The sequence below is a fragment of the Carassius carassius genome, chromosome 22, assembly GCF_963082965.1.
Source record: "Carassius carassius chromosome 22, fCarCar2.1, whole genome shotgun sequence".
Classification (NCBI taxonomy): domain Eukaryota; kingdom Metazoa; phylum Chordata; class Actinopteri; order Cypriniformes; family Cyprinidae; genus Carassius; species Carassius carassius.
The window spans coordinates 21,034,887-21,061,052 of NC_081776.1; the positions used below are offsets into that span (position 1 = coordinate 21,034,887).

General features: G+C 37.7%; 1 protein-coding gene across 5 annotated transcripts in view; it reads right to left on the reverse strand.

Annotated features, from left to right (window-relative positions):
* LOC132099113 (rab-3A-interacting protein-like) overlaps positions 1-26,166 on the reverse strand; it is a 63,647-nt gene that overhangs the window by 3,349 nt on the left and 34,132 nt on the right. For 3 of the 5 annotated variants that reach the window (XM_059505565.1, XM_059505561.1, XM_059505562.1), the window contains 5 exons: positions 23,561-23,764; positions 18,333-18,461; positions 12,692-12,804; positions 2,086-2,185; positions 105-174 (listed from right to left, as the gene is read on the reverse strand). In XM_059505565.1, the coding sequence (XP_059361548.1) occupies positions 105-174; positions 2,086-2,185; positions 12,692-12,804; positions 18,333-18,461; positions 23,561-23,764 (616 nt within the window). The remainder of the gene's footprint in view (positions 1-104; positions 175-2,085; positions 2,186-12,691; positions 12,805-18,332; positions 18,462-23,560; positions 23,765-26,166) is intronic. The other 2 variants (XM_059505563.1, XM_059505564.1) reach the window with 2 other exon arrangements.

Here is a 26,166-nt window from a genome sequence, read left to right on the forward strand (position 1 = left end):
ACAGAAACTTCTAGAAATCCATGTGGAAAACCGCATCAAGCTTAGATGCTTATACGTATTTTTGAATGATGTGAATACAAGGGAGATTATTTGGATTAGTTTACCATCTTGTTGTTTGACAAGTCCTTGGAGGATGTAGCGAATGTAGGTGAAGAAGTTGCAAACAGAAGTGATCTGAAGTAGGTAGAGAAGAAAAATGACATTTGTACAAACCTCACTACTGCAAATGAGAACAATGGTATGATAACATTCAAAGCATAAAAACGGAATACTTAAAAGCGGACATGATGAATCTGAAGCCTGTCATATTTCAATCAAAAGAAAAAAGTAAGCACATGTAGAAAAAAAGCCTTGTAAAAGATTATAGAGAATTATGATTTTTGATGATTGGCTGCAACTGTGTGCGTTATGTCCCCTTTAAAGAACACTTATTTTTAAAGAAAACTCTTCAGCTCCGCCCATGATATGCCTCATGGAGTTTTGACTGTTTTCGGAGAGAATCGTAAAGCTGTCTTTCTTTTATAAATCTGATAAAACTAAAGACTCTTCAGAGATATGATGGATACAATACTAATATATAGGTACTCAACATTAAAATTAGATTTTTGTTGTGTCCCCTTTCATTTCTCCAGAATGTAACACACCTCTATCACATTCATGTTCAATGATTAATGGTAGTCTTATTAGACACAGTATTTTAATTTCTAAGGTTTTGACACTGGTCTCATATCAGTCTTAGCTGTGACTTCATGTCAGTTTTTCTCGAAAAAGTTTTTAAACTAGTCAACCTCTCAAAAGAGGCTAAATTTGTTGAAGTGAATCTAAATGACTGGAATTTGAAGCGGACTTTCAGGTCCATTCTTTGCAATTGCTATTATTAATCTAATTGCTTGATTTGGTAGGATGGTCTGATATTAGAAGTGCCAGGGCCTTGCCATACATTTTCTGATATTAAGTTGGCATGAAAAAGCCAACTTACTGATCCGCTTTTTAAGTTTGTTCTTCTGAGCCAAACTTTAGTCAGTATCTCCTCCTCGAGCTTTCAAGCTACTACCTGAAAACACGGGTCAGAACTTCAGACTGTTCTGAAATTATTTGCTTTGATTTTTCTAAACGATACAACTTAAGGTTTTCATAAAAATGAAGATTAAAATTATAAAATTCCCATAGGCTTACATTGACGAAATGTTCAAATGAGCAAAGACTTTTCAAATGCCAAATGAAAAAAAATCAATCAATCAATCAATCAATCAATTAATAAATCAATCAATATGAATCATGCTAAAACATGCTAAAAAGGCTAACATGCTAACGACATGTTAATCATGCTAGAAACATGTTACTAACATGCTAACAACATGCTTAAACATGCTAACAAGATGCTAATTAAGTTAGAAACATGCTAACTACACACTAATCATGTTAAAATATGCTAGCAACATGCTAAAAATGCTAGAATATGTAAGCAACATGCTAATTGCGTTAGAAACATGTAAGCAACTTACTAACAACACACTAATCATGTCACAAACATGCTAGAAACATGTTAGTAACATGCTACCAACATCTTTCTAATCAATCCATCTAAACTTTCCAACTGCTTCAAGATTCTAGTCAAGGCTTTTTCAAGCCAGCTTCACAGTTCGTACAAACTTTACTCATCTAGTTTTAAACTTTTAATACATTACATTTTGACTTTCAAAGCATTAATTCTGCAACCACTGAAACACATAAATATGCTTTCTCTGGATATGCAGAAGAATGAGAAATAACTGATTTTTTTCTGAAGACTGATCTACCAAAAGGTGATGATACACTGGGCAACTGTTTGATCAATGTTGCCGGGCAACGTTGCCATCAGTGTGCACCCAGGTGAGACACAGGGCCCATTGACCGATCTAAAGTATCCAGATACAAAATTGTTGCCCATTCTCAATGGGAAAGTGCCCAAGCAACACTGCTCAAAAAAGCTGCCCCGTGTATCATCACCTTAAGTGTCCATATGTCACTAAACACAAATATGTGTTTCTCAATTTCAGAGGAGATGCTGTGAAGCCTATAACAAGGCAATAATGCAATACTCACCCGATAACGGCAAAACGGAGATACGTAATAATAGTTGCCGGAGTCACCAAACTTGATTCTGTGCTTGCAGGTTTTGGTTTGACCACACAAGGCACATTTCCTGCACAGTGGGAAAGAGATCCAAAACTTTAAGTACTATATTATATTGTATATATAACTATATATAACTTGAGGAGCCATTTAGGACTGTAAACTAAACACTTTGGTAAATAACAAAAACAAAGCACACATAAACAGGCACTGGGAAATTAACTCCCTGAAACACGGGCACTAGGAAAATTAGGACGGAGATCGGGAGACAGGGTGGCACGGGTCAGATAAGGAGGACCCGAAGGTCTTATCACAATTCACTTACACGAGAGTCTGTACCAACCTGCCACAGGAAGAGCTCATTGGTACAAGAACAAAATCAACAAAAACACACAAATACAGAAAGAAAGAATGACGAAAGAACGTAATGCTGACAAGCTTGATCTACACAACATTTTTAGCAACAATGGAATAAAAATAAACAGCTGCATCAGAGATATGGAGTAGTAATGGATCTGACAAACTTTAAATACGTCTAATAAAAACATTTTGGTTAAATATAAATGAATGTATAAGGGAATCATAGTTTCCCAGCATGGGTAACACTTTACTATAAGATTATTTAGTTAACATGAAATAAGCATGAAGAATACTTCCACAGCATTTATTAAGCTTAGTTGATGTTAATCTCAACATTTACTAATTAACTAATTATTCAAATTAAAATTTGTGCTTGTTAACATTAGTTAATGCACTGTGAATTAACATGAACTAACAATGAACGACTGTATTTGTACTGATTTCATTTTTTTAAATGTTAAATGTTAGTTAATGTGTATTGTTGCTGCTTGAGCATAAACAATATCTGCAAAGCTGCAGCACTGAAAGTTCAATGCAAATGGAGATATCGTCTTTTAAAATTCTGGCAGTTTAATGCCTTCAAAAATGGCTGACAAGGGACTACAACAAACTTCTTCCTGGGTTCTGAACATTACAAACCCAGATAAACCAACAAATGGGGTGAAGCCATGTTTTGCTGCTTTAGAGAAGAGGAAGAGAAAACTAGGGGTGCACATAAGAAATCTGTTCATATATGAATCGCGATTCTGTCTTCTAATGATTCTAATGGATTCCCAAGTTTCAAAACCAATGTTCTAAAGCAGCGGTCCTCAATTCTTTTCCTCGCATCGCCCTAGCGTGACCAGACGTCCCGAAAAATTTGGGACAGTCCCGAAAATTTAAACTATTGTCCCGAATCCCGAATCTGGCCCTAATTGTCCCGAAAATTATACTAAAGCAAAATCTTGAGTAGTTGTTGTCTGATAGACACGGCTGCTCATTGGCTGCAGCATCTTAGCATACAGCATACAGGTAGTTAGGCACGAATTTAGATATGCATTGATAAGCTAATTTTTTATTAATTCGGTTGGCATGGCTGGTGTACCGGAACCTCAACACCATGGATTGCCACAGCCTTAAGCGATGAAAGTAAAGCTTGACTGTGCGATGAAGTTAACACCAAAACTGTACTCTGATTCGGCTATAGCTAAACTCGTCACCTGCGGTCGCACAAAAGCTGAAGCACTGGTCACAAACGTCCTGGCACCCCTTGCATCTGACTTCTCCCAGAGCCTCGAGTCAAAAGACATATTTTTTTCCATTGTAACAGATGCCTCTAATAAAGGCAATGTGAAAACATTCCCAATCTCTGTTCTGGATGCCCTCCTCAGGAGTCTAGAATCTCACAGAGTTCTTGATTTCTTTGAACAGGCAGCCGAGAGCGCAGATGCTGTCACTGACACCTTACTGAATAAATTAAAGGAACACAAACTCAGCATCCATAACATCTTGGCATACCCGGCTGACAATGCGGCAGTGAATTACGGCAGAAAACACTCCATTTACCAAAATCAAAAAAATGCAAACAGATGTGGAGACTATTGTGATAAAATCATTCAACCATTTCAGCTGTTCTGCCAAGAGAGTTTCCACCCTCAAAGAAATGTTTGAATTTGCTGACATGGAGTACCATACACAGTTGCGCCACATCCCGACATGATGGTTGAGTCTGCTCCCTGCAATTGACAGACTTATTAACACCTGGACAGCTGTGCGGAGCTACTTATTGTCGCTGGGAGAGGAGGAGTGCCCTCGTGTCTTCTGGAATGCGCTCCGGGTTAACAAGCATGGAGAGGAAGATGAATGCAGCGAGTTGGAGGTCACTCTCTTCTTCTTGCAAAATACTTTAAAGATGTTCACTGGTGCTGTGCTGAGTCTTGAGAGTGACAGTCTCACCTCAGTTGAAGTGTATGCGCTGATGAACGGCCTCCAAACCAAACTACAGCAGCACAAAAAAGATGCTTTTTTCAGAGCAAAAGTTGACCGTGTCCTCCTCTCCTCCATTAATCTTAGGGTTGACAGGCTCAAGAGAGAATTCACCAGTTTCTATGATACTGCGGAGCAATACCTTGAGAAATGGTTCAATTTCTCAGAAACTGGGCACCTATTCAACATCCAGTGTTTCAATCTAAAGGAAAAGGAAGAAATCAGCTACCAGAAATTAACCGCAGCTGTATCTGCCCTTCAGATGGAGGATGAGCTTGACCTGGATGAGCTCTACAACGAGAGCTGTGTTCTGAAAGAGATATTGCCTCATCTGGAGATACAGTCACCATATAGGTGAGCTTTGGGCTCAAGCACTCAGGAGCAGGTCTGCGTTCCAAGCCAAGCTACTGTCTTTCATTTTGAGCATCCTCGCATACTCAGAACGGGTGTTTTCAATTATGAAAGGTGCCTGGGCCGATGTGAGAAACAGGTGCTCATTTAACCTGGTCAGCAGCGAAATCAAAGTAAAAATTAATTTGGTGATGAATTGTGCAGAGTTCCATAAATACATCCTTGGAAAGACAGGAGTGCTGGAAAAAGTGAAAACCTCCGCAAAATATGCTGACGTCGGGCCTCCACAATCTAGGTAGGCTATAGCTGTGTGAATTTAAAATTAAAGTAAATTTAAAGTTGAATTTAAAGTTTTTTATTGTTTCTATTCATTTATCTAATTAATCTATATGCACAAAGACAATACGACCTGATGCATCGAAATTCTGATTTCTGCCACGTGTAAACTTGCTACGTGCTCAACAGCACAAAAAGAACAATTTGTTCCAGAGGCCTTAGAAGACCTCTGCAGATGGATAATGCTCTCACATTTAGTGACACAATGTCTGTATCTTGAGCTATTTCTGACTCTGCTAGGTCTGGTTTTTTTTATTGAAGAGAAAACACTCTCTTGATGTACTTGTAACCCTGTATCCAACTGAGCATACCCCTTTTAAGGCCATACATTCTAAATATTGGCAACCATAAGACAGTCTGACCTTCCAAATATGGAAGTGAAACTGGACTTTAAGGCTAATCTGGTATTTTTGGATAGATAGGACCAATACCCTTATATCTATTTGAGACATGACTTCAGCTTCGATCACAGGACTCTTTGTTCTGAAAGGACTACATAAAGAGGTGCAGACACCCTCTTTTCTCATTCTCTACCTGACTTAACTTCGGTTTCTCATCTTTACTTCACCTTTTGTTTCTGGCTCACTTGAATACTTTGAACTTCTTACAGGTTTATTCAACTTAGATACTTTGATTTTATTTAGATACTCTGAATTCTAATACTTTGAATTGTATTGCTTTGACTTTTGATATACAAGTATTCTCATATACTTTGTGTTATTATTTTAAAATGCATTTAACATTTTGATTACTTTTGAATATTATAATCATCTGCATTAATTTTAAATGAGCAAAATTCATATATAGGATTGCTTTTAAAACTATATTAATTTCGGATTTGCATTTTCTATATTTGAAGCTGATTTTAATACTTACTAATCTGTTTGCAAGTTATGAGTTGTATTCTCATTTTCTATATTCTTTGAATAAATTTGCATACTAAAATACCACCTCACCGTCTGACCTGGATTGAAGTAGTTTTTTTGCATCATGACCTTTTTGTCCATACGACTCCCTGCCTGCGGGTGTCGCTGTTGGACAGTGTTTTCTCTACTTCCTGTTGGCCTTCTGTAGCTAATCGTAGCTCCGTGTAGCTGTTTTTATTTTATTTTTTATCTATAATCTTTATCTTACTAACACTCTCTGTTTTTTAAAGTGATAAAATATAACTTAATTCACACCATATTTCTGATATTATCGATCAATCTTATCAGATTTACTTTGATCGTTCACTTTTATTTTATATCCGTGAGTGCAGTAAACCTGCAAAGCGTTAGCACTCGTTAGCTTGTCATTAGCGTTTTCATTCGAACCTATCGCTGTTTTCTTTTCTCCTCTCCTCTCTCTCGCTCCAGTTTTTCACAAGTTCATCAAACAACCGCAATAAGAATATTTCATCAAGCACGGTGAGTAATGGCTTCTTCTGCTATTGTTATTTGCACCTCTTGCCACATGTACAGTTTATCTATCCTCTGTCGCAGATGAGGGATTCACATGTGATAAATGCAGGGAAATAGTTAGACTGACAGAGAAGATTTCAGAATTAGAGACATGCATCCAAACTTTAATTGAGGACAGTAAGAATGTTAGGGCTCTAGATACGGCTTTGGATGCGTCTAGCTCAGGGATTCCTGTACATTGTTCGGTTCCGGAAACAGAGCCCCTGCAGCAGGGCAACTGGGTGACGGTAAGGCAGCGTAGTCGTGGGTCAAAACACCGCTCTTCTGTTCCGATCAAAACATTAAACAGGTTCTCCCCACTCAGTGATGCACCCACTGAGAAACCTGATGAAAGTGCTCTAGTTATTGGTGATTCTATTGTTCGGAACGTGAATATAGAGACACCAGCCACCATAGTCAAATGTTTACCGGGAGCCAGAGCGCCTGACATCTTGGCAAATTTAAAAGTGCCAAGTCATGCCGGCGCTAATGATGTTCGACTTCGCCAATCGGAGATCACTAAAAGTAACATTAAAGAGGTGTGTGAACTTGCAAGCACGATGTCAGACACTGTAATATGCTCTGGTCCCCTCCCTGCTTACAGTGGTGATGAGATGCATAGCAGATTGTCATCACTCAATGGATGGATGTCTAAGTGGTGCCCACAGAATAACATAGGTTTCATAGACAATTGGACAAGCTTTTGGGGCAGACCTGACCTGTTGAAAAGAGATGGTCTTCATCCCTCCTGGGGTGGCGCCACACTTCTCTCTAGAAATATGGCAAATGGTCTTAGAGTTTAAACTTGACTAACTGGGGCCCAGGTCATGAAGCAGACAGACTGGCTAAATCGACCATCTGCTAGCTGCCTCCGGTCACAGTGGTCAGTAAATTCGCAGCACATAGAGACTCTTTCACCTAGATATCACACTATAGAGACTGTGTCTGTTCCCCGAACTAGAAAATACAAAAAATGTCAAAACCAAGTTAAGATTAACAATTTAATTGAGGTTCAACAAATAAAAAACAGATGCAATATGGATAAACAAATGATAAAGCTTGGCTTATTGAATATCAGATCCCTTTCTACGAAAACACTTTTTGTAAATAATATGATCACTGATCATAATATAGATGTACTCTGTTTGACAGAAACCTGGCTAAAACCTGATGATTACATTATTTTAAATGAGTCCACCCCCCAAGATTACTGTTATAAACATGAGCCGCGTCTAAAAGGCAAAGGGGGAGGTGTTGCTTTAATTTATAACAACGTTTTCAGGATTTCTCAGACGGCAGGTTTCAAGTATAACTCATTTGAAGTAATGGTGCTTCATATAACATTATCCAGAGAAACAAATGTTAATGATAAATCCCCTGTTATCCGATTACTTTTCTTCTCTTTTAGAAGAAAACAAACACAACCCCAGGTATTTATTCAATACAGTGGCTAAATTAACGAAAAATAAAGCCTCAACAAGTGTTGACATTTCCCAACACCACAGCAGTAATGACTTTATGAACTACTTTACTTCTGAAATCGATACTATTAGAGATAAAATTGCAACCATTCAGCCGTCAGCTACAGTATCACATCAGACAGTGCACTATAGACCCCCTGAGGAACAGTTCCACTCATTCTCTACTATAGGAGAGGAAGAATTGTATAAACTTGTTAAATCATCTAAACCAACAACATGTATGTTAGACCCTATACCATCTAAGCTCCTAGAAGAGGTGCTTCCAGAAGTCATAGATCCTCTTCTGACTATTATTAATTCCTCACTGTCATTAAGATATGTCCCCAAAACCTTCAAACTGGCTGTTATTAAGCCTCTCATTAAAAAACCACAACTTGACCCCAAAGAACTAGTTAATTATAGATCAATCTCGAATCTCCCTTTTCTGTCCAAGATACTAGAAAAGGTGGTATCCTCACAATTATATTCCTTCTTAGAGAAAAATGGTATATGTGAGGATTTCCAGTCAGGATTTAGACCGTATGGATTTAGACCGTATCACAGTACTGAGACTGCTCTCCTTAGAGTTACAAATTATCTGCTCTTATCATCTGATCATGGATGTATCTCTCAATTGGTTTTATTGGATCTTAGTACTGCGTTTGACACAATTGACCACAACATTATTTTGCATAGATTTGAACACTTTGTTGGCATCAATGGAAGTGCATTAGCATGGTTTAAATCGTACTTATATGACCGCCATCAGTTGTAGCAGTGAATGAAGATGTATCATATCGATCACAAGTGCAGTATGGAGTACCTCAAGGCTCAATACTAGGGCCGCTACTCTTCACGCTTTATATGTTACCCTTGGGAGATATCATCAGGACACATGGTGTTAGCTTTCACCGTTATGCTGATGATACTCAGCTCTATATAGGTGTGCTATTTGATCGCAATCTTTCCTTAGAAAGCCACGTTTCTAGCATTTGTAAAACTGCATTTTTCCATCTCAAAAATATATCTAAATTACGGCCTATGCTCTCAATGTCAAATGCAGAAATGTTAATCCATGCATATATGACCTCAAGGTTAGATTATTGTAATGCTTTATTGGGTGGTTGTTCTGCACGCTTAGTAAACAAACTACAGCTAGTCCAAAATGCAGCAGCAAGAGTTCTTACTAGAACCAGGAAGTATGACCATATTAGCCCGGTCCTGTCAACACTGCACTGGCTCCCTATCAAACATTGTATAGATTTTAAAATATTGCTTATTACTTATAAAGCCCTGAATGGTTTTGCACCTCATTATTTGAATGAGCTCCTTTTACATTATAATCCTCTACGTCCGCTACGTTCTCAAAACTCAGGCAATTTGATAACACCTAGAATATCAAAATCAACTGCGGGCGGCAGATCCTTTTCCTATTTGGCGCCTAAACTCTGGAATAACCTACCTAACATTGTTCGGGAGGCAGACACACTCTTGCAGTTTAAATCTAGATTAAAGACCCATCTCTTTAACCTGGCTTACACATAACATACTAATACGCTTTTAATATCCAAATCCGTTAAAGGATTTTTAGGCTGCATTAATTAGGTAAACCGGAACCGGAAACACTTCCCATAGCACCCTATGTACTTGCTACATCATTAGAAGAATGCCATCTATGCTAATATTTGTCTGTTTCTCTCTTATTCCGAGGTCACCGTAGCCACCAGATCCAGTCTGTATCCAGATCAGAGGGTCACTGCAGTCACCCGGATCCAGTACGTATCCAGACCAGATGGTGGATCAGCACCTAGAAAGGACCTCTACATCCCTGAAAGACAGCGGAGACCAGGACAACTAGAGCCCCAGATACAGATCCCCTGTAAAGACCTTGTCTCAGAGGACCACCAGGACAAGACCACAGGAAACAGATGATTCTTCTGCACAATCTGACTTTGCTGCAGCCTGGAATTGAACTACTGGTTTCGTCTGGTCAGAGGAGAACTGGCCCCCAACTGAGCCTGGTTTCTCCCAAGGTTTTTTTCTCGCTTCTGTCACCGATGGAGTTTCGGTTCCTTGCCACTGTCGCCTCTGGCTTGCTTAGTTGGGGACACTTCATCTACAGCGATATCATTGACTTGATTGCAAATAAATGCACAGACACTATTTAACTGAACAGAGATGACATCACTGAATTCAATGATGAACTGCCTTTAACTATCATTTTGCATTATTGACACTGTTTTCCTAATGAATGTTGTTCAGTTGCTTTGACGCAATGCATTTTGTTTAAAGCGCAATATAAATAAAGGTGACTTGACTTGACTTGACATTTACATATTTAAGTGCTTAATAAAAATGCCCTGCAATTGTACTTTTTGTATACTAAACTGGTATACTTAAAGTCTGCAAAATTTCATGCTTTTCTGCACAATTGTGCAGAAGATGTGCTGAGGTCTATCTAAAGATATACTTAAGTATATTTGATTGTGCTAAAGTGAAACTATTGCAAGTATACTTCAGGTAATGGCTTTGAACAGGTTCAAGGATCGAAAATGAAAACTGGAAACAAACAAAATTTTGACAGGAACAAAACCAGAAACAGAAACTAAATCAAATTTGATAGTTTCAAACAGAATCAAAAATTTGAAATGGCCATTAACCGGTTAATTACGTTATGTTATCATTCCATAACTGTTTTTAAATTTGATGTCAACCAATCAAGAATTCCAGTAATACGGCAAATGGAAATTTAGTGCTGAAGCCAACGAATGATATGTCCACTCCGCTGTAAATTCATCATAGGTAAATCGCAATGGCAATGCACCACCCTTAGAGTTTATCTGAGGATAGCGTAAGATGAATTCAACAGATCACATGCACAGACAGCGCTTCTGTGAATGGAGAAAACAGAAAAACTATAGGCTTACATAAAAAGGAATATAGGCATTTACATTAAATATATATTTCACTTAAATCATAATGACAGATTAATGAAACAAAAGTAAAAATTTGCTAAATTACGGTTCAATGTGACATGTGTTCAAAAGTTTAAACAGCAGAGAGTAGTTTTCTTTATTTTGCAAAAGCTTTACAGTTTTAATTTATTTGCAAAAGCTTGACAGCTTTAAATGTCTTGCTGTCAGCGTTGGTATTACCATTGCGCCAACACCTTATGCACACACACAACATCATTTTGCTATATTGAAGCCTGTTCATTATCAAAATAAAATACAGTTAAAGAAAAAGTCACACTGTTCCGTTGTACAAAATTTGTTGCATTCAGCTTGACTGCACCTCACTGTGCTGATATAGCTGATGTGAAGGATGATGTTTTATGTCGATGAAAGTACAAACACTATAATATATCATATTTTAGCATCCAGATACATCGGGAATATGGAAGCATTTGGATTCGTGCCGAATGAGAGTGGTAAGCATCAGCTTCACCTTAAATTAATTTGTTTTTGGATTGACATTTTTATAGCCTAAACTTTAGAGGATTTGTTTCGGAGAGAAACTAATAACTGTTTTTAGAATGTTTGTAAACATTTTGCTTTAGACCACAGCCATTTTAACCTTCATTATTTCTGATAGTAGTAGGGCTAATAAAATGTGATGTGAGCCATGACTTGTTTTTTTTTCACTCTCAAAATGCAATCTTATACAAGTGTTTTTTTTAAACAATGCAGGAAACATTTTTAAATATCTTTAAAAATACTTTGATGTCTTTAAAGTGTTGATATATTATTAATGAGTTTTTTTAGTAGCCTACATTTTGCCAAAATCTAGAAAAGATGATGCTGTATTGGCTGTGACTAAGCGCAGCGTGTTACTGGCTAACGTTACCAGATCTCTTTTTTTCCTTTTCTTTTTGAGTAAAGAACACGCTGTACTTATTACTATTATTAGGCAAATTATAGGCAAAGAAAATGTTTTTAAAAAATAACGTTATTAACTGGTATTTCTTCCACCCGAAATGGTTTTGGAATGGTAATAATATGAGAGGAATGCTGGAACAGAAACGTTAACATATCGATTCTGCTAGGAATGAACCGATTACATTTTTTGTTCAAGCCCTGCCTGAGGTACACGTTTAATATCTTGCATTTAAAAACTAATATTATGCAGAGATCATACAATCCTTATTAATATTGATATTAAAATACATTTTAGGTATATTATAAATAATGTGCACTGTGCAATAAATAAATATTCCAAATAAAGTTAAGTTATAAATTTATATCAGTAAATCTTTTGTGATTTGTCAATAAATATTTTAACAGATTTGAAGTATACCTAGTACGAAATAATTGCATTTGAAATAAATCATGGCCTAGGTTTTTTTTTTTTTTTTTTATAACTAGGGGCGGTACTAACATTAAAATGAAAGATTAAATTAAAATGTAAAAATGGTCTTATTTTCTCGCTCTTATATATTTTAAGAAAGGTTAAATGTCTCATAAGCACAATAATATATATGTTTAAAAACAAAGGTAACTATTTATCTGATTAGTAATCCCATTTGATGACACTGTAGCAGCCTATTTACAGGATACTTGGTTCTTTCAATTTTAGGAGAGCTGAAGATTTATAAAACTACTCTGTTCACTGATTATTGGAACAACAAGCCTAATGTCAAACGGCTCTGAATTCAGCCAAACTCACTTGGGTCCTCCACACTCAACTGCAGACGCTTTGACCACCGGCAGCGGCTGGAATCCCACAGGCTCAACACTCAGTGTATTCTGCTCAACTGCCTCCAGGATCGCTGATCCGAGCTGTGGATAACACAAACTATACATCAGTCATGCACAAATAAATTAAAGAAGTTTCCTAAACTGCCCTTTAGAAGGCCAGATTATTAAAACATTTTTTTTTACTAATTTATTTTACTCATTACTCATAAATTAATCCCTTTCTTTCCTACCTTTGGATAAACATTTTGGTTCGTAACTGAAACCAATATGCTATTTTTATTTTTATTCAAAAGTATATGGCACAAGGTTACTTATATTCTGGGGTTTCTGGTGGTTGCGGGAGCAGATACATACACAGGGTTATTTGACAAAAAAAATAAAGAAAATTATTTTCCTTAAAGGTCCCATGACATGAAAATTTCACTTTCTGAGGTTTTTTAACATTAATATGAGTTCCCCTAGCCTGTATATGGCCCCCAAGTTTCTAGAAATTTTAATCGGTGTAAATCGAGATTTTGCTATCTTTCTCTGCCTTTGAGAAAACGGAAGCTCAACCGGGCTGATCTTGAATCTCCTCATTGTAACGTTATATGGAGAAATGTTACCTCCCCTTTCTCTGCTTTGCCCGCCCAAATATTTACATATAATTCAGTCACAATGTCAGCACAGGCGTTACAAACAGACTTTTATGATATGGATTCACACATCTCATCTGTAGTTAGTTCCGGCTTCTACCAACTTCGGTTACTATCTAAAATCAAAGGCTTTCTCACTCCAATAACTCTGGAAATGGCGGTTCATGCTTTCATCACGTGTCGGCTGGATTATTGCAACTCACTATATTGCGGTATATCAGATTCTCAATTTCCCGTCTTCAGTTAGTCCAAAATGCTGCGGCCAGACTCATCCATAATTGTCGCAAATATGATCATATCTCTCCCATCCTCAGATCTTTACATTGGTTACCAGTCCGGCAGAGAATAGATTTTAAAATTCTTCTCTTTGTCTTCAAATCTTTACACAACCTAGCACCGATTTATCTCTCTGAACTTATTCATCCGTACATTCCGTCCAGAAGTCTCAGATCCCAGGACCAGGTGCTGCTGGTAGTCCCTCGTGTCAGACTTAAGCGTAGAGGGGAGCATGCTTTTGCGGTGGCAGGACCTCGTCTGTGGAACACCATGCCTCTAGAGATCAGAACGGCTCCCAACCTCTCTGTTTTTAAGTCTCTGGTCAAAACTTATCTATTCTCGTTAGCATATTGATTACTTTTATCAGGCTGTACTTATTTTTTTACATCTCTTTCTTTGATTTATAATTAATCTTAGCTTAGTTGTTCTTTATGTGCTTATGTGTGTTTTGCTGCTTTTATTTTTATATGCTTGTTCTGTAAAGCACTTTGGTCTGTCTAGCGGCTGTTTAAATGTGCTATATAAATAAATGAACTTGAATTTGAACTTGTACTCAACAGCACCGCCACAAACAGTGAGTAACAGTGTTCATTAATGCCTGATCTGTGATCAGTGATTTCTGATGTGTAGCTAATTATTCAAGTTCACACAGACTTTCTTTCTAAATCATTTAATACTGTTTATGCATCAGTGAATCAAGCCAATGACTAAACGATCAACTTCACGTTGTTTCTCTTAGTAGCATGAAACAAATCTGTTATTTAAATTGTGATTTAACTACAGAGAGCGATCAAACGCTCCCTTTATTTTTTTTCGGAGCTGTCACACATCGCGAGTATATCTGCACACTTGCCTAAACTGAATGATGCTGTTATGCTGCACAACCAAGCTCTTACTGTATTCATGTGGTGTATTCATGTGTTTGCTGTTAGTTGTGGTGAAAGCATTTTGTGAGAGAAAACGTGTTGCAATAATGACGAGATCACTGCATTCACGCGATAAACAGACTCTGTTTACTCAATGCTCATCACTGCAGCCTTTCATGTGATGGGAAAAGATCGAAAAAATAATTATATAATCAACACTTCCACGATTCGTTAATCTTGACAGCTGTAATAGTAAAAAAATATATATATATATTTGAGAGGGGTTCCACATGTAATACGCATTTCGAAGCACACTCAGCACACTCATGGGTGCAAAAATGAGCGCAAATGCATTTGCTAGTTAAACGACGTGGCGCTGGACAGGAAAATTTGAACGGCCCCAGACTGAAACTAGCAAACACACGTGCGCTGCGCCTTGCGACTCATTGCGCCAGGTGTATTATAGGGCCCCATGTGTGAACCTGACCTTTTAAAAAAAATCGCAGTAAATTCATTCTGGCAATCATATCATTCTTATGGAGATGGTTTGATTACTCTAAGCTGTTTACAAAGCTCCACTGATTTTTTTAAATAGCTTTTCTATGTAAATATAACGCTAGATGGAAATCTTTGACCATTAAGCATCACAGCTTTTTCACTGTCATGCTTGTGACCCAGGCTTTTTTTCCATTTATCAGCTAATGCACATCTTGTGTTTATAAGAGCAAAAACTTCTGATTGGCAAGTAATGTGAGTTTTGCTGAGAGTGAAAACTGTGTTCCTCTCAAACATTGGTAGTTGAACTCAAACTCAAACAATGTAGGGTGACTTTTTTTCCCACAGGCAAACTCCTCATGCCGGAGATCCAGCATTGTGCTGGAGAACTTTAAGCCCTATATATTATATTTAAGAATAAAATAAAAAAAATATTTATAATTAAGACTTTTTTTTTTAGGCCAGCATAAATAAAATAAAAAACAGAACATTTAATTAAACAGGCTGGGGCACACATTCAACGGCAAAATATGTTAACTGCAAGTTAAATGTACTATGGACATGTTTAACATTTGGAGAAGTCGTGGCCTAGTGGTAAGAGAGTTTGACTCCTAACCCTAGGGTTGTGGGTTTGAATCACGGGCCGGCAATACCATGACCTAGGTACCCTAGAGCAAGGCACCAAACCCCCAACTGCTCCCCGGGCACCTAAATGATGTCCACTGCTCCAGGTGTGTGTTCATGATTTGTGTGTGTTCACTGCTGTGTGTGTGCACTTTGGATGGGTTAAATGCAGAGCACAAATTCTGAGTATGTGTCACGTCACTTTCACTTTTCATAAACATATGTATTGAAAATGGTTTATATACATATATATGCTAATTAGAGGTTGATCGACGCTCGATTTTTCTCATACTATAATAATAAAAATTATTGTGATTTAAAATCGACATATTCACTGTTATTCACTATAGGGTGACAGAGAGAAGTAACAAAAGTATACAGTCGTGGCCAAAAGTTTTGAGAATTACATAAATATTAGTTTTCAAAAAGTTTGCTGCTAAACTGCTTTTAGATCTTTGTTTCAGTTGTTTCTGTGATGTACTGAAATATAATTACAAGCACTTCATACATTTCAAAGGTTTTTATCGACAATTACATGACATTTATGCAAAGAGTCAGTATTTGCAGTGTTGACCCTTCTTTTTCAGGACCTCTGCAATTCGACTGGGCATGCTCTCAATCAACTTCTGGGCCAAATCCTGACTGATAGCAACCCATTCTTTCATAATCACTTCTTGGAGTTTGTCAGAATTAGTGGGTTTTTGTTTGTCCACCCGCCTCTTGAGGATTGACCACAAGTTCTCAATGGGATTAAGATCTGGGGAGTTTCCAGGCCATGGACCCAAAATTTCTACATTCTGGTCCCCGAGCCACTTAGTTATGACTTTTGCCTTATGGCACGGTGCTCCATCGTGCTGGAAAATGCATTGTTCTTCACCAAACTGTTGTTGAATTGGTGGAAGAAGTTGCTGTTGGAGGGTGTTTTGGTACCATTCTTTATTCATGGCTGTGTTTTTGGGCAGAATTGTGAGTGAGCCCACTCCCTTGCATGAGAAACAACCCCACACATGAATGGTGTCAGGATGCTTTACTGTTGGCACGACACAGGACTGATGGTAGCGCTCACCTTTTCTTCTCCGGACAAGCCTTTTTCCAGATGCCCCAAACAATTGGAAAGGGGCTTCGTCTGAGAATATGACTTTGCCCCAGTCCTCAGCAGTCCATTCACTATACTTTCTGTAGAAGATCAATCTGTCCCTGATGTTTTTTTTGGAGAGAAGTGGCTTCTTTGCTGCCCTTCTTGACACCAGGCCATCTTCCAAAAGTCTTGGCCTCACTGTGCGTGCAGATGCGCTCACACCTGCCTGCTGCCATTCCTGAGCAAGCTCTGCACTGGTGGCACTCCGATCCCGCAGCTGAATCCTCTATAGGAGACGATCCTGGCGCTTGCTGGACTTTCTTGGATGCCCTGAAGCCTTCTTTACAAGAACCTCTTTCCTTGAAGTTCTTGATGATCCTATAAATTGTTGATTTAGGTGCAATCTTAGTAGCCACAATATCCTTGCCTGTGAAGCCATTTTTATGCAACACAATGATTTGCTGCACGCGTTTCTTTGCAGGTCACCATGGTTAACAATGGAAGAACAATGATTTCAAGCATCACCCTCCTTTTAACATGTCAAGTCTGCCATTCTAACCCAATCAGCCTGACATAATGATCTCCAGTCTTGTGCTCGTCAACATTCTCACCTGAGATAAGACGATTACTGAAATGATCTCAGCAGGTCCTTTGATGACAGCAATGAAATGCAGTGGAAAGGTTTTTTTGGGATTAAGTTGATTTTCATGGCAAAGAAGGACTATGCAATTCATCTGATCACTCTTCATAACATTCTGGAGTATATGCAAATTGCTATTATAAAAACTTAAGCAGCAACTTTTCCAATTTCCAATATTTATGTAATTCTCAAAACGTTTGGCCACGACTGTATATTGTTTTTTGGAAGATAAAGTATAAATATATATATATATATATATTATAACTGAAACACCAATAATATATATGTTTTTTTAAAAGAGTGTATGCATAAAAATGCTTTCAATTATAAGTAAGCCCAAAATACACCAAAGTACTATTATTTTGAAATGTATATGCTTTACTACTTAAAGCTGCTCATTTAAAAAGACGAGAGATGCAATCATCAACAATTATTTACAACATTTTACAATATAAAGAAATCATAAAGTAAATGTTATAATTCATATAACTGATGTCTATTTATTAAATCATAGACTTTTAGTTTTTAAATTACATTAAGCCATATCAAAATACCTGTTTTTCTGTCCCCAAATGTAATACTTCTTAAAATTATAATTAAGACTGAAGAAATTGAAGACACTTTAATATGTTGAAGATCTCTTAAATGTAAACAAATTTAAAACCACTTGTTAAAAGCATTTTACCTAAATTTCACTGTATAGACTATAGGCCTTATTTTTATTTTTTTTTATTTTTTTTTTCATCTACAATATGAAACTTTCTAAACTACAGTTTCATATAGTTGACATTAATGTTTTCAACAATTCATTAGTAGCTTCAACCAGAAGAGAGCACCTGTAGATCTAAATTATTATTCCAGATTCTCAATGATCAGCTGAGCTGTCACACATGTATAGCTTATTCTAGCTAATCATTTACAGAAACTAAATGTCTATAAAATAATAACAAGGAGGAGCTCATAAGTTCTACAGAGGGATGAGAGCAGAAGCATACCTCAGTCTTAGAAAATGTCAGACATGGGTAGATGTCTTCTCTGTAAATGCGCTCGAGGAAGGAGCAGCTTCTCTCCAGGGTTGGCTCCTCTTTCCACACTTTGAACTCAGTGAAGAGAAGAGAATCCACCTACAAACACACACACACCCACACACTACTTAATACTGACAATTATAGCTTACACTTATACTTTTATAGTCCATTTCAAAATTCTGGATGAGATTACTGTTATGATGACTACATGCAGCTTTATCTTCCTTTGAAGGTCAATGATATAGTAGTTTGATGAATTATCTGAATTACATCAAACGATTAAAAGAATGTCTTTTGAATGTAGAAAAGTCAGAAAGAAAAGCAAGTAATTTGGTTGCTAAAAGAAAAGGGTAAATCAATTAGAACTATAGGGAAAAACAAAGGGCATGGAGAAATCAAGAGTTTGGAAACTACTGGCGACATCAGCAACCAACGACGACCTGATCAGCTGAGAAAAACAACAGTAGTTGATGACAGACTAATCATAAAAGCTGTGAAAATGAATCCTAAAATACGTGTCTGTAAAATCACCAACAACCTCCAGAAAGCTGGGGTGATCCTCAGTCAATCTACAGTCCACAGGATAATTTGACACAGAATTACAGAAGCTACAAAGCAAGATGCAAACCAACTGATCAGCACCAAAATAGAAAGGCAAGATTCTTCACAAATGTGAGCAAGTAGAGTTTTGGAACTGAGCTGATGGACTGATTAGACATAGATTAACTTTTATCTAAGTGATTGGAAAGCAAAAGTGTGGAGAAAAAATGGAACTGTAAATAATCCTAAACATACAACCTCATCTGTAAAGCTTGGTGGAGGTGGTGTCATGGCATGGGCATGCATGGCTGTCTCTAGAACAGGACCTCTTCATTTTAATGATGACTTAATGTATGACGGCAGTAGCAGAATGAATTTAGAAGGGTACAAAATCATCTTGTCTGCCAATATTTAAGAAAAAGTCACCAAACTTTTTAGAAAGCACTTAAGGGCAAAGAGATGTAAAGACTTAGATTACCCGAATCAATCTCCGGATTTAAATCTGATTGAACATTAATTTCACCAGATGAAGAGGAGACTAAATACAGAAACTCCCCAAACAACAGTTGGAACTGGCTGCATTAAAGGCATCAAAACCTCTAAAAGTGCTGTCCTTTTTATTTGGTACAACATGTATGTGTCGAAAGACCTAACAATAAAATGTGACATTCTGCAGTTTTGTTGCATATTCAGCTTTTAATCATATTTGCAAATGTCTTGACTCCACAGCAGAGAAAGCAATTTTGTCTTTAAATACAGGGCACTGTATATACACACACACACACACACAAACACACACTCCAGCCACTTTATTAGGTACACCTATTCAATTGCTTGGTAGCACACATTGCTGATCAGCCAATCACATGGCAGCAACTCAATGCATTTAGGCATCTAGATGTGGTGAAGACAACTTGCATAAGTTAAAAATGAGCATCAGAATGGGGAAGAAAGGGAATTTAATTTACTTTGAATGTGGAATGGTTGTTGGTGCCAGACAGGCTGGTCTAAGTATTTCAAAAACTGACGATCTAATGGGATTTTCACGCACAACCATCTCTAGGGTTTACATAGAATGGTCTGAAAAAGAGAAAATATCCAGTGAGCTGCAGTTGTGTGGACGAAGATGCCTTGTTGATGTCAGAGGTCAGAGTAGAATGGGCAGACTGGTTAGAGATGATGGAAAGGCAACAGTAACTCAAATAACCACTCGTTACAACCAAAGTATGCAAAATACCATCTCTGAACACACAACAAGTCGAACCCTGAAGCAGATTGGCTACAGCAGCAGAAAACCACACCAGGTGCCACTCCTGTCAGCTAAGAACATGAAACAGAGGCTACAATTCGCACAGGCTCACCAAAATTGGACAACAGAAAATTGGAAAAACTTTGCCTGGTCTGATGAGTCTCGATTTCTACTGTGACATTCAGATGGTAAGGTCAGAATTGGGCGTAAATAACATGAAAATATGGATCCATCATGCCTTGTCTCAACAATTCAGGCTGTTGGTGGTGTGGGGGATTTTCTTGGCACACTTTGGGCCCTTTAGTACCAATTGAGAATTGTTTAAATGCCACAGCCTACCTGAGTATTGTTGCTGACCATGTTCATCCCTTTATGCCTACAGTGTACCCATCTTCTGATGGCTACTTCCAGCAGAATAATGCACCATGTCACAAAGCTCAAATAATCTCAGACTGGTTTCTTGAACATGACAATGAGTTCACTTTACTCAAATGGCCTCCGCAGTCACCAGATCTCAATCCAATAGAGCACCTTTGGGATGTGGTGTAAGGCAAAAGGGGGTACAACTCGGTACTAGCAAGATGTACCTAATAAAGTCACCAGTGAGTGTGTGTGTGTGTGTGTGTGTGTAATATATATATATATATATATATATATATATATAGTTATAATAACTCCTACAATATTCATGTCAATTGTTTTGTTTTGAGTTTATATCCCGACCACTAGATTGCAGTTATAAATTTAATATAGTTAGCTGCTAGTAATGAAGGATGAAAGAAATGTTCCACCTCGGTGTACAAAGCTAAAGTTTGGCAACATTTTGGCTTTCACTACAAACAAGGCAAAAAAAGACTGACAAAAGTCATGCGGTGTGTAAAATGTGCAACGCCAAAGTCAAATATTCTGTGTGTGTGTTCACGTGTGCTCATGTTCTTCACACAGAATCCTGCAAGCACTTTATTTTTCATTGATATTAAACAGATACGTGTTACGATTTTAAACAAACTGTGAACCTTTAAATCAGGGTCTAAAAATATATGTGGTCTGTTTATAACAGTTTACATTTTATACATTTAATTTTACTAAATTTACCCCCCCCCTTACATAACATAACATTGAATGTAACAGGGACTAATTAATACAAATGCAGATCCCACTGTGTTCTTGTTAAATATTTTAATTAATTTATTTATTTTAAAGGTTTGCATTTGGTGAAGTGTTCTTAATGACAACTTTCCTAAAATTATATCCTATCCCTAAAATAAGAAATATCCCAATATATCACCTCGTTTACAGTATTGCAACTCATCGTTTCTCAACCCCTTTATCGTGATACATATCGTATCACCAGATTCGTGCCGATACACACCCCTAGAACATGCAACCCGAATTCTGGAAAAGTTGGGACGTTTTTTAACTTTTAATAAAATTAAAACTTAAAGACTTTCAAATCACATGAGCCAATATTTTATTCACAATAGAACATAGATAACATAGCAAATGTTTAAACTGAGAAAGTTTACAATTTTATGCACAAAATGAGCTCATTTCAATTTTGATTTCTGCTACAGGTCTCAAAATAGTTGGGACGGGGCATGTTTACCATGGTGTAGCATCTCCTTTTCTTTTTAAAACAGTTTGAAGACGTCTGGGCATTGAGGCTATGAGTTTCTGGAGTTTTGCTGTTGGAATTTGGTCCCATTCTTGCCTTATATAGATTTCCAGATGCTGAAGAGTTCGTGGTTGTCTTCAACGTATTTTTCGTTTAATGATGTGCCAAATGTTCTCTATAGGTGAAAGATCTGGACTGCAGGCAGGCCAGGTTAGCACCCGGACTCTTCTACGACGAAGCCATGCTGTTGTTATAGCTGCATTACATCGCATTTGCATTGTCCTGCTGAAATAAACAAGGCCTTCCCTGAAATAGACGTTGTTTGGAGGGAAGCATATGTTGCTCTAAAACCTTTATATACCTTTCAGCATTCACAGAGCCTTCCAAAACATGCAAGCTGCCCATACCGTATGCACTTATGCACCCCCATACCATCAGAGATGCTGGCTTTTGAACTGAACGCTGATAACATGCTGGAAGGTCTCCCTCCTCTTTAGCCCGGAGGACACGGCGTCCGTGATTTCCAACAAGAATGTCAAATTTGGACTCGTCTGACCATAAAACACTATTCCACTTTGAAATAGTCCATTTTAAATGAGCCTTGGCCCACAGGACACGACGGCGCTTCTGGACCATGTTCACATATGGCTTCCTTTTTGCATGATAGAGCTTTAGTTGGCATCTGCTGATGGCACGGCGGATTGTGTTTACCGACAGTGGTTTCTGAAAGTATTCCTGGGCCCATTTAGTAATGTCATTGACACAATCATGCCGATGAGTGATGCAGTGTCGTCTGAGAGCCCAAAGATCACGGGCATCCAATAAAGGTCTCCGGCCTTGTCCCTTACGCACAGAGATTTCTCCAGTTTCTCTGAATCTTTTGATGATGTTATGCACTGTAGATGATGAGATTTGCAATTTGACGTTGAGGAACATTGTTTTTAAAGTTTTCCACAATTTTTTTACGCAGTCTTTCACAGATTGGAGAGCCTCTGCCCATCTTTACTTCTGAGAGACTCTGCTTCTCTAAGACAAAGCTTTTATAGCTAATCATGTTACAGACCTGATATCAATTAACTTAATTAATCACTAGATGTTCTCCCAGCTGAATCTTTTCAAAACTGCTTGCTTTTTTAGCCATTTGTTTCCCCCGTGCCAACTTTTTTGAGACCTGTAGCAGGCATTAAATTTTAAATGAGCTAATTAAGTGGATAAAAAGTGTAAAATTTCTCAGTTTAAACATTTGCTACGTTATCTATGTTCTATTGTGAATAAAATATTGGCTCGTGTGATTTGAAATTCCTTTAGTTTTCATTTTATTAAAATTTAAAAAACGTCCCAACTTTTCCGGAATTCGGGTTGTACATACAGTACATCAAATATGGTAAGAACCGCAATCATTTTGTGAACACATCATGAACACATTTTCATATTAGAAGTTGTCCTTCATTAGTATTTTAAATCACACGAGGACCCATCTCCTTGCACTTGCTTTTATGTTTTTATTATTTGTTTTATAAATGTTGCTGATATGTTGTAACCATGTATTATAGACACTTTTAAATGTGTCATCTGGACAGTATGCTCAGTTTAGTGTATAGTCAGAAAGGACAATGGACATATTCTTTGGAGATTCGCCTACATATAAACTCTTTAGATGAAATACATGCCGATGCTTGTGATTAACAAGACATCATTGTTGACACGGAATAAACCCCAGGAGTATATGGGAAATGTCTCCAGGTGTGGGAGTGATGTTACACACAAGGACGTTCATGATTAGATACAAACCTCTTTACACTCACGTACAATGGGCTGTGTCACTGTGACCTCCTGCTGGCTGCCCAACATGGCACTGCTCGTGCTCTTGTTGCGAGCGTGGCCTTTCTTAAAGGGGGCTTTGGGTCCAGGGGGCATTTCCTTACAGGGGGATGTGGGAGAGGTTGACAGGACCAGAGTCTTCAAAGCAGCCACTTCAGCCTGCAGAACATCAATCTAAATCCAAGGGGAAAGTCTTGTGAGACTTCAAACGTATGAGGGGTTTAAATTCAGGTATACACAGGGTTGGGGAGTAACGAAATACATGTAACGTCATTACATTTAAAATATGTATATCACTTAATATTAACTTCAATGTTGTGCCTGAACGCGTTCATTGAACGATAGTTCATGAACTCGTTCATATTTTGGGCGAACGTGAACTGAACGTGCTGTATTACTGCCTGATGAACGTTACTGTGAACTCGTTCATTCTGGTGTCTGTGAATGGCACGCTCGCTCAGGTTAACTTCGTTCAATAGGGTGCCAGATTTCTATAGAGCCTTCCAGGCGAAAACCCGGCTAAAACACACCATAAACGGGTCTTAATATGTTGCGGAAAAACACCCAATCTGGCAACACCTGCCACCAGTGTCGCACCGCCGTCCGCCGCATGCGTGATGCGTCATCAAAAAAAAAAAACAGCAAACGACAGCAGCATGTAGCAAGAAGGCGTATGATCATTTAAAAGAATTTTATGATGTTTATGACAAGGTCGGTGAGAATGGGAGACAAAGCATTAAAGCAACAATGGGGAAATGCTGTCCCCTCAATGCTAATGTAAACCCTGGTTGGATAAGGATTCAAAATTGGATATGAAGATGAAATCTGACGCATAGCTTCATCGTTAAAACTGATAAAATAATTGCTGTCTGTGATTCTATATGGGCTTTGGCAATAATTTAAAAAAAAAATAATAGCTCGCAGCAACGTATGGAAAAAAAGAACTATGAACTAGTTCATTTTTGGAACTGTGAACTTTAGTTCAAAATTTTGTAGTTTGAACTATGAACTGAACTAGTTCATTTTAAAATTTGTGATTTGAACTTTGAACTAGTTCATGTTGAAAGTGAACTTTCCCAACACTGATTAACTTCTTGTTTTTGCAATCATGCTAATATTCGGGAAAACAGCACTCTTCTTCCTCTATTGATAATGCTTAACTATACTATGTTATAAATATAGAAAAAAACAAAAACTCATACAGACAAACCTCACTTGCACTGCAAGTGCTCATGTGGTCTGAAAACAGTGTTTTCAAAAATGGAGAATAAAACACTTTAAGGTGCCTTTTCAAGATTAGATGTTCCTTTAAAGTCGAGAGAGGTTTTGTTGCAGGAAACAAAATTCCATTGCACAGTGATGTTATATCCTTTTTACATTTGTAAGTAAAACTATTACCATGCAGCAACAATTTATAGCAGCCATAAGTATATTGTGAAATGTACTGTTACTGTAAAAAATATGACTATTAAAATAAGAGTAAAATTAGATTTTGAAAGTGAAAATGTGAAAGTGACATACAGCCAAGTATGGTGACCCATACTGGGAATTCGTGCTCTGCATTTAACCCATCCAAAGTGCACACACACAGCAGGGAACACACACCCGGAGCAGTGGGCAGCCATTTATGCTGCAGCACCCGGGGAGCAGTTGGGGGTTCGGTGCCTTTGCTCAAGGGCAGCTCAGTCATGGTATTGAAGGTGGCGAGAGCACTGTACATTCACTCCCCCCACCTACAATCCCTGCCGGCCAGAGACTCAGTCTTGCAACCTTTGGATTATGAGTTTGACTCTCTAACCATTAGGCCACGACTTCCCCCAACTGGTCTTCCCCTTTTGATCATATGTCCTACCTTTAATACTAGAGATATAGGGCCAGATTCATTAAGCAGGGCAAATGATGCAGCCAGATCTACAATCTACAAAGATTATCAACATGTCCAACCAAGGGCGTTTCTAGCCTTTCATTAGTACAGGGGCACAGGTCCTTCAGCAAAAAGTGTGCCCATATTTTGATAATTTTTTGAATACTGTATTGAACATAAATTGATATAAATTGTAATTACCTGCAGCATTGTCTTTCACAAGCTTCATACACAGTGAAGTGCTGCTTCATCATTGACAAACAATAGATGACGTTTTCTACAAATAATTAACTATTATAAAAACTATTTTGTGGCTCTTTCAGTGTAAGAAACCCCTGCAAATGACTCAGTGTGGGAGTGAAATGTTTGAATGAATCAAACTTAAACATGAACAGTTTCAGACCTTTTTCAAACCCGTTTCTAAAGTTGTGATTCTAAAGAACTGACAGGAAAAAAAAGACAATACTTAATTGCTGAAATATTACCAGAAAAAGTTTTTTTTTTTTTTTTTCAGGTCAGTATACACTAATGTTTTATTGAAATGTAAGGATATATCAGTAATATTTTACTGGGGAACAGTAAAAGTGCCAGTAAAAAGGGTCTAGCAACACCCCTGAATAGAGCGCAAAAGAGGTTAAGACATGCTTTTTTGGGTATTAAATAGCAGTGCAAATATCAGTTAATATTACTGCAAACCATAGTAAATAATGTT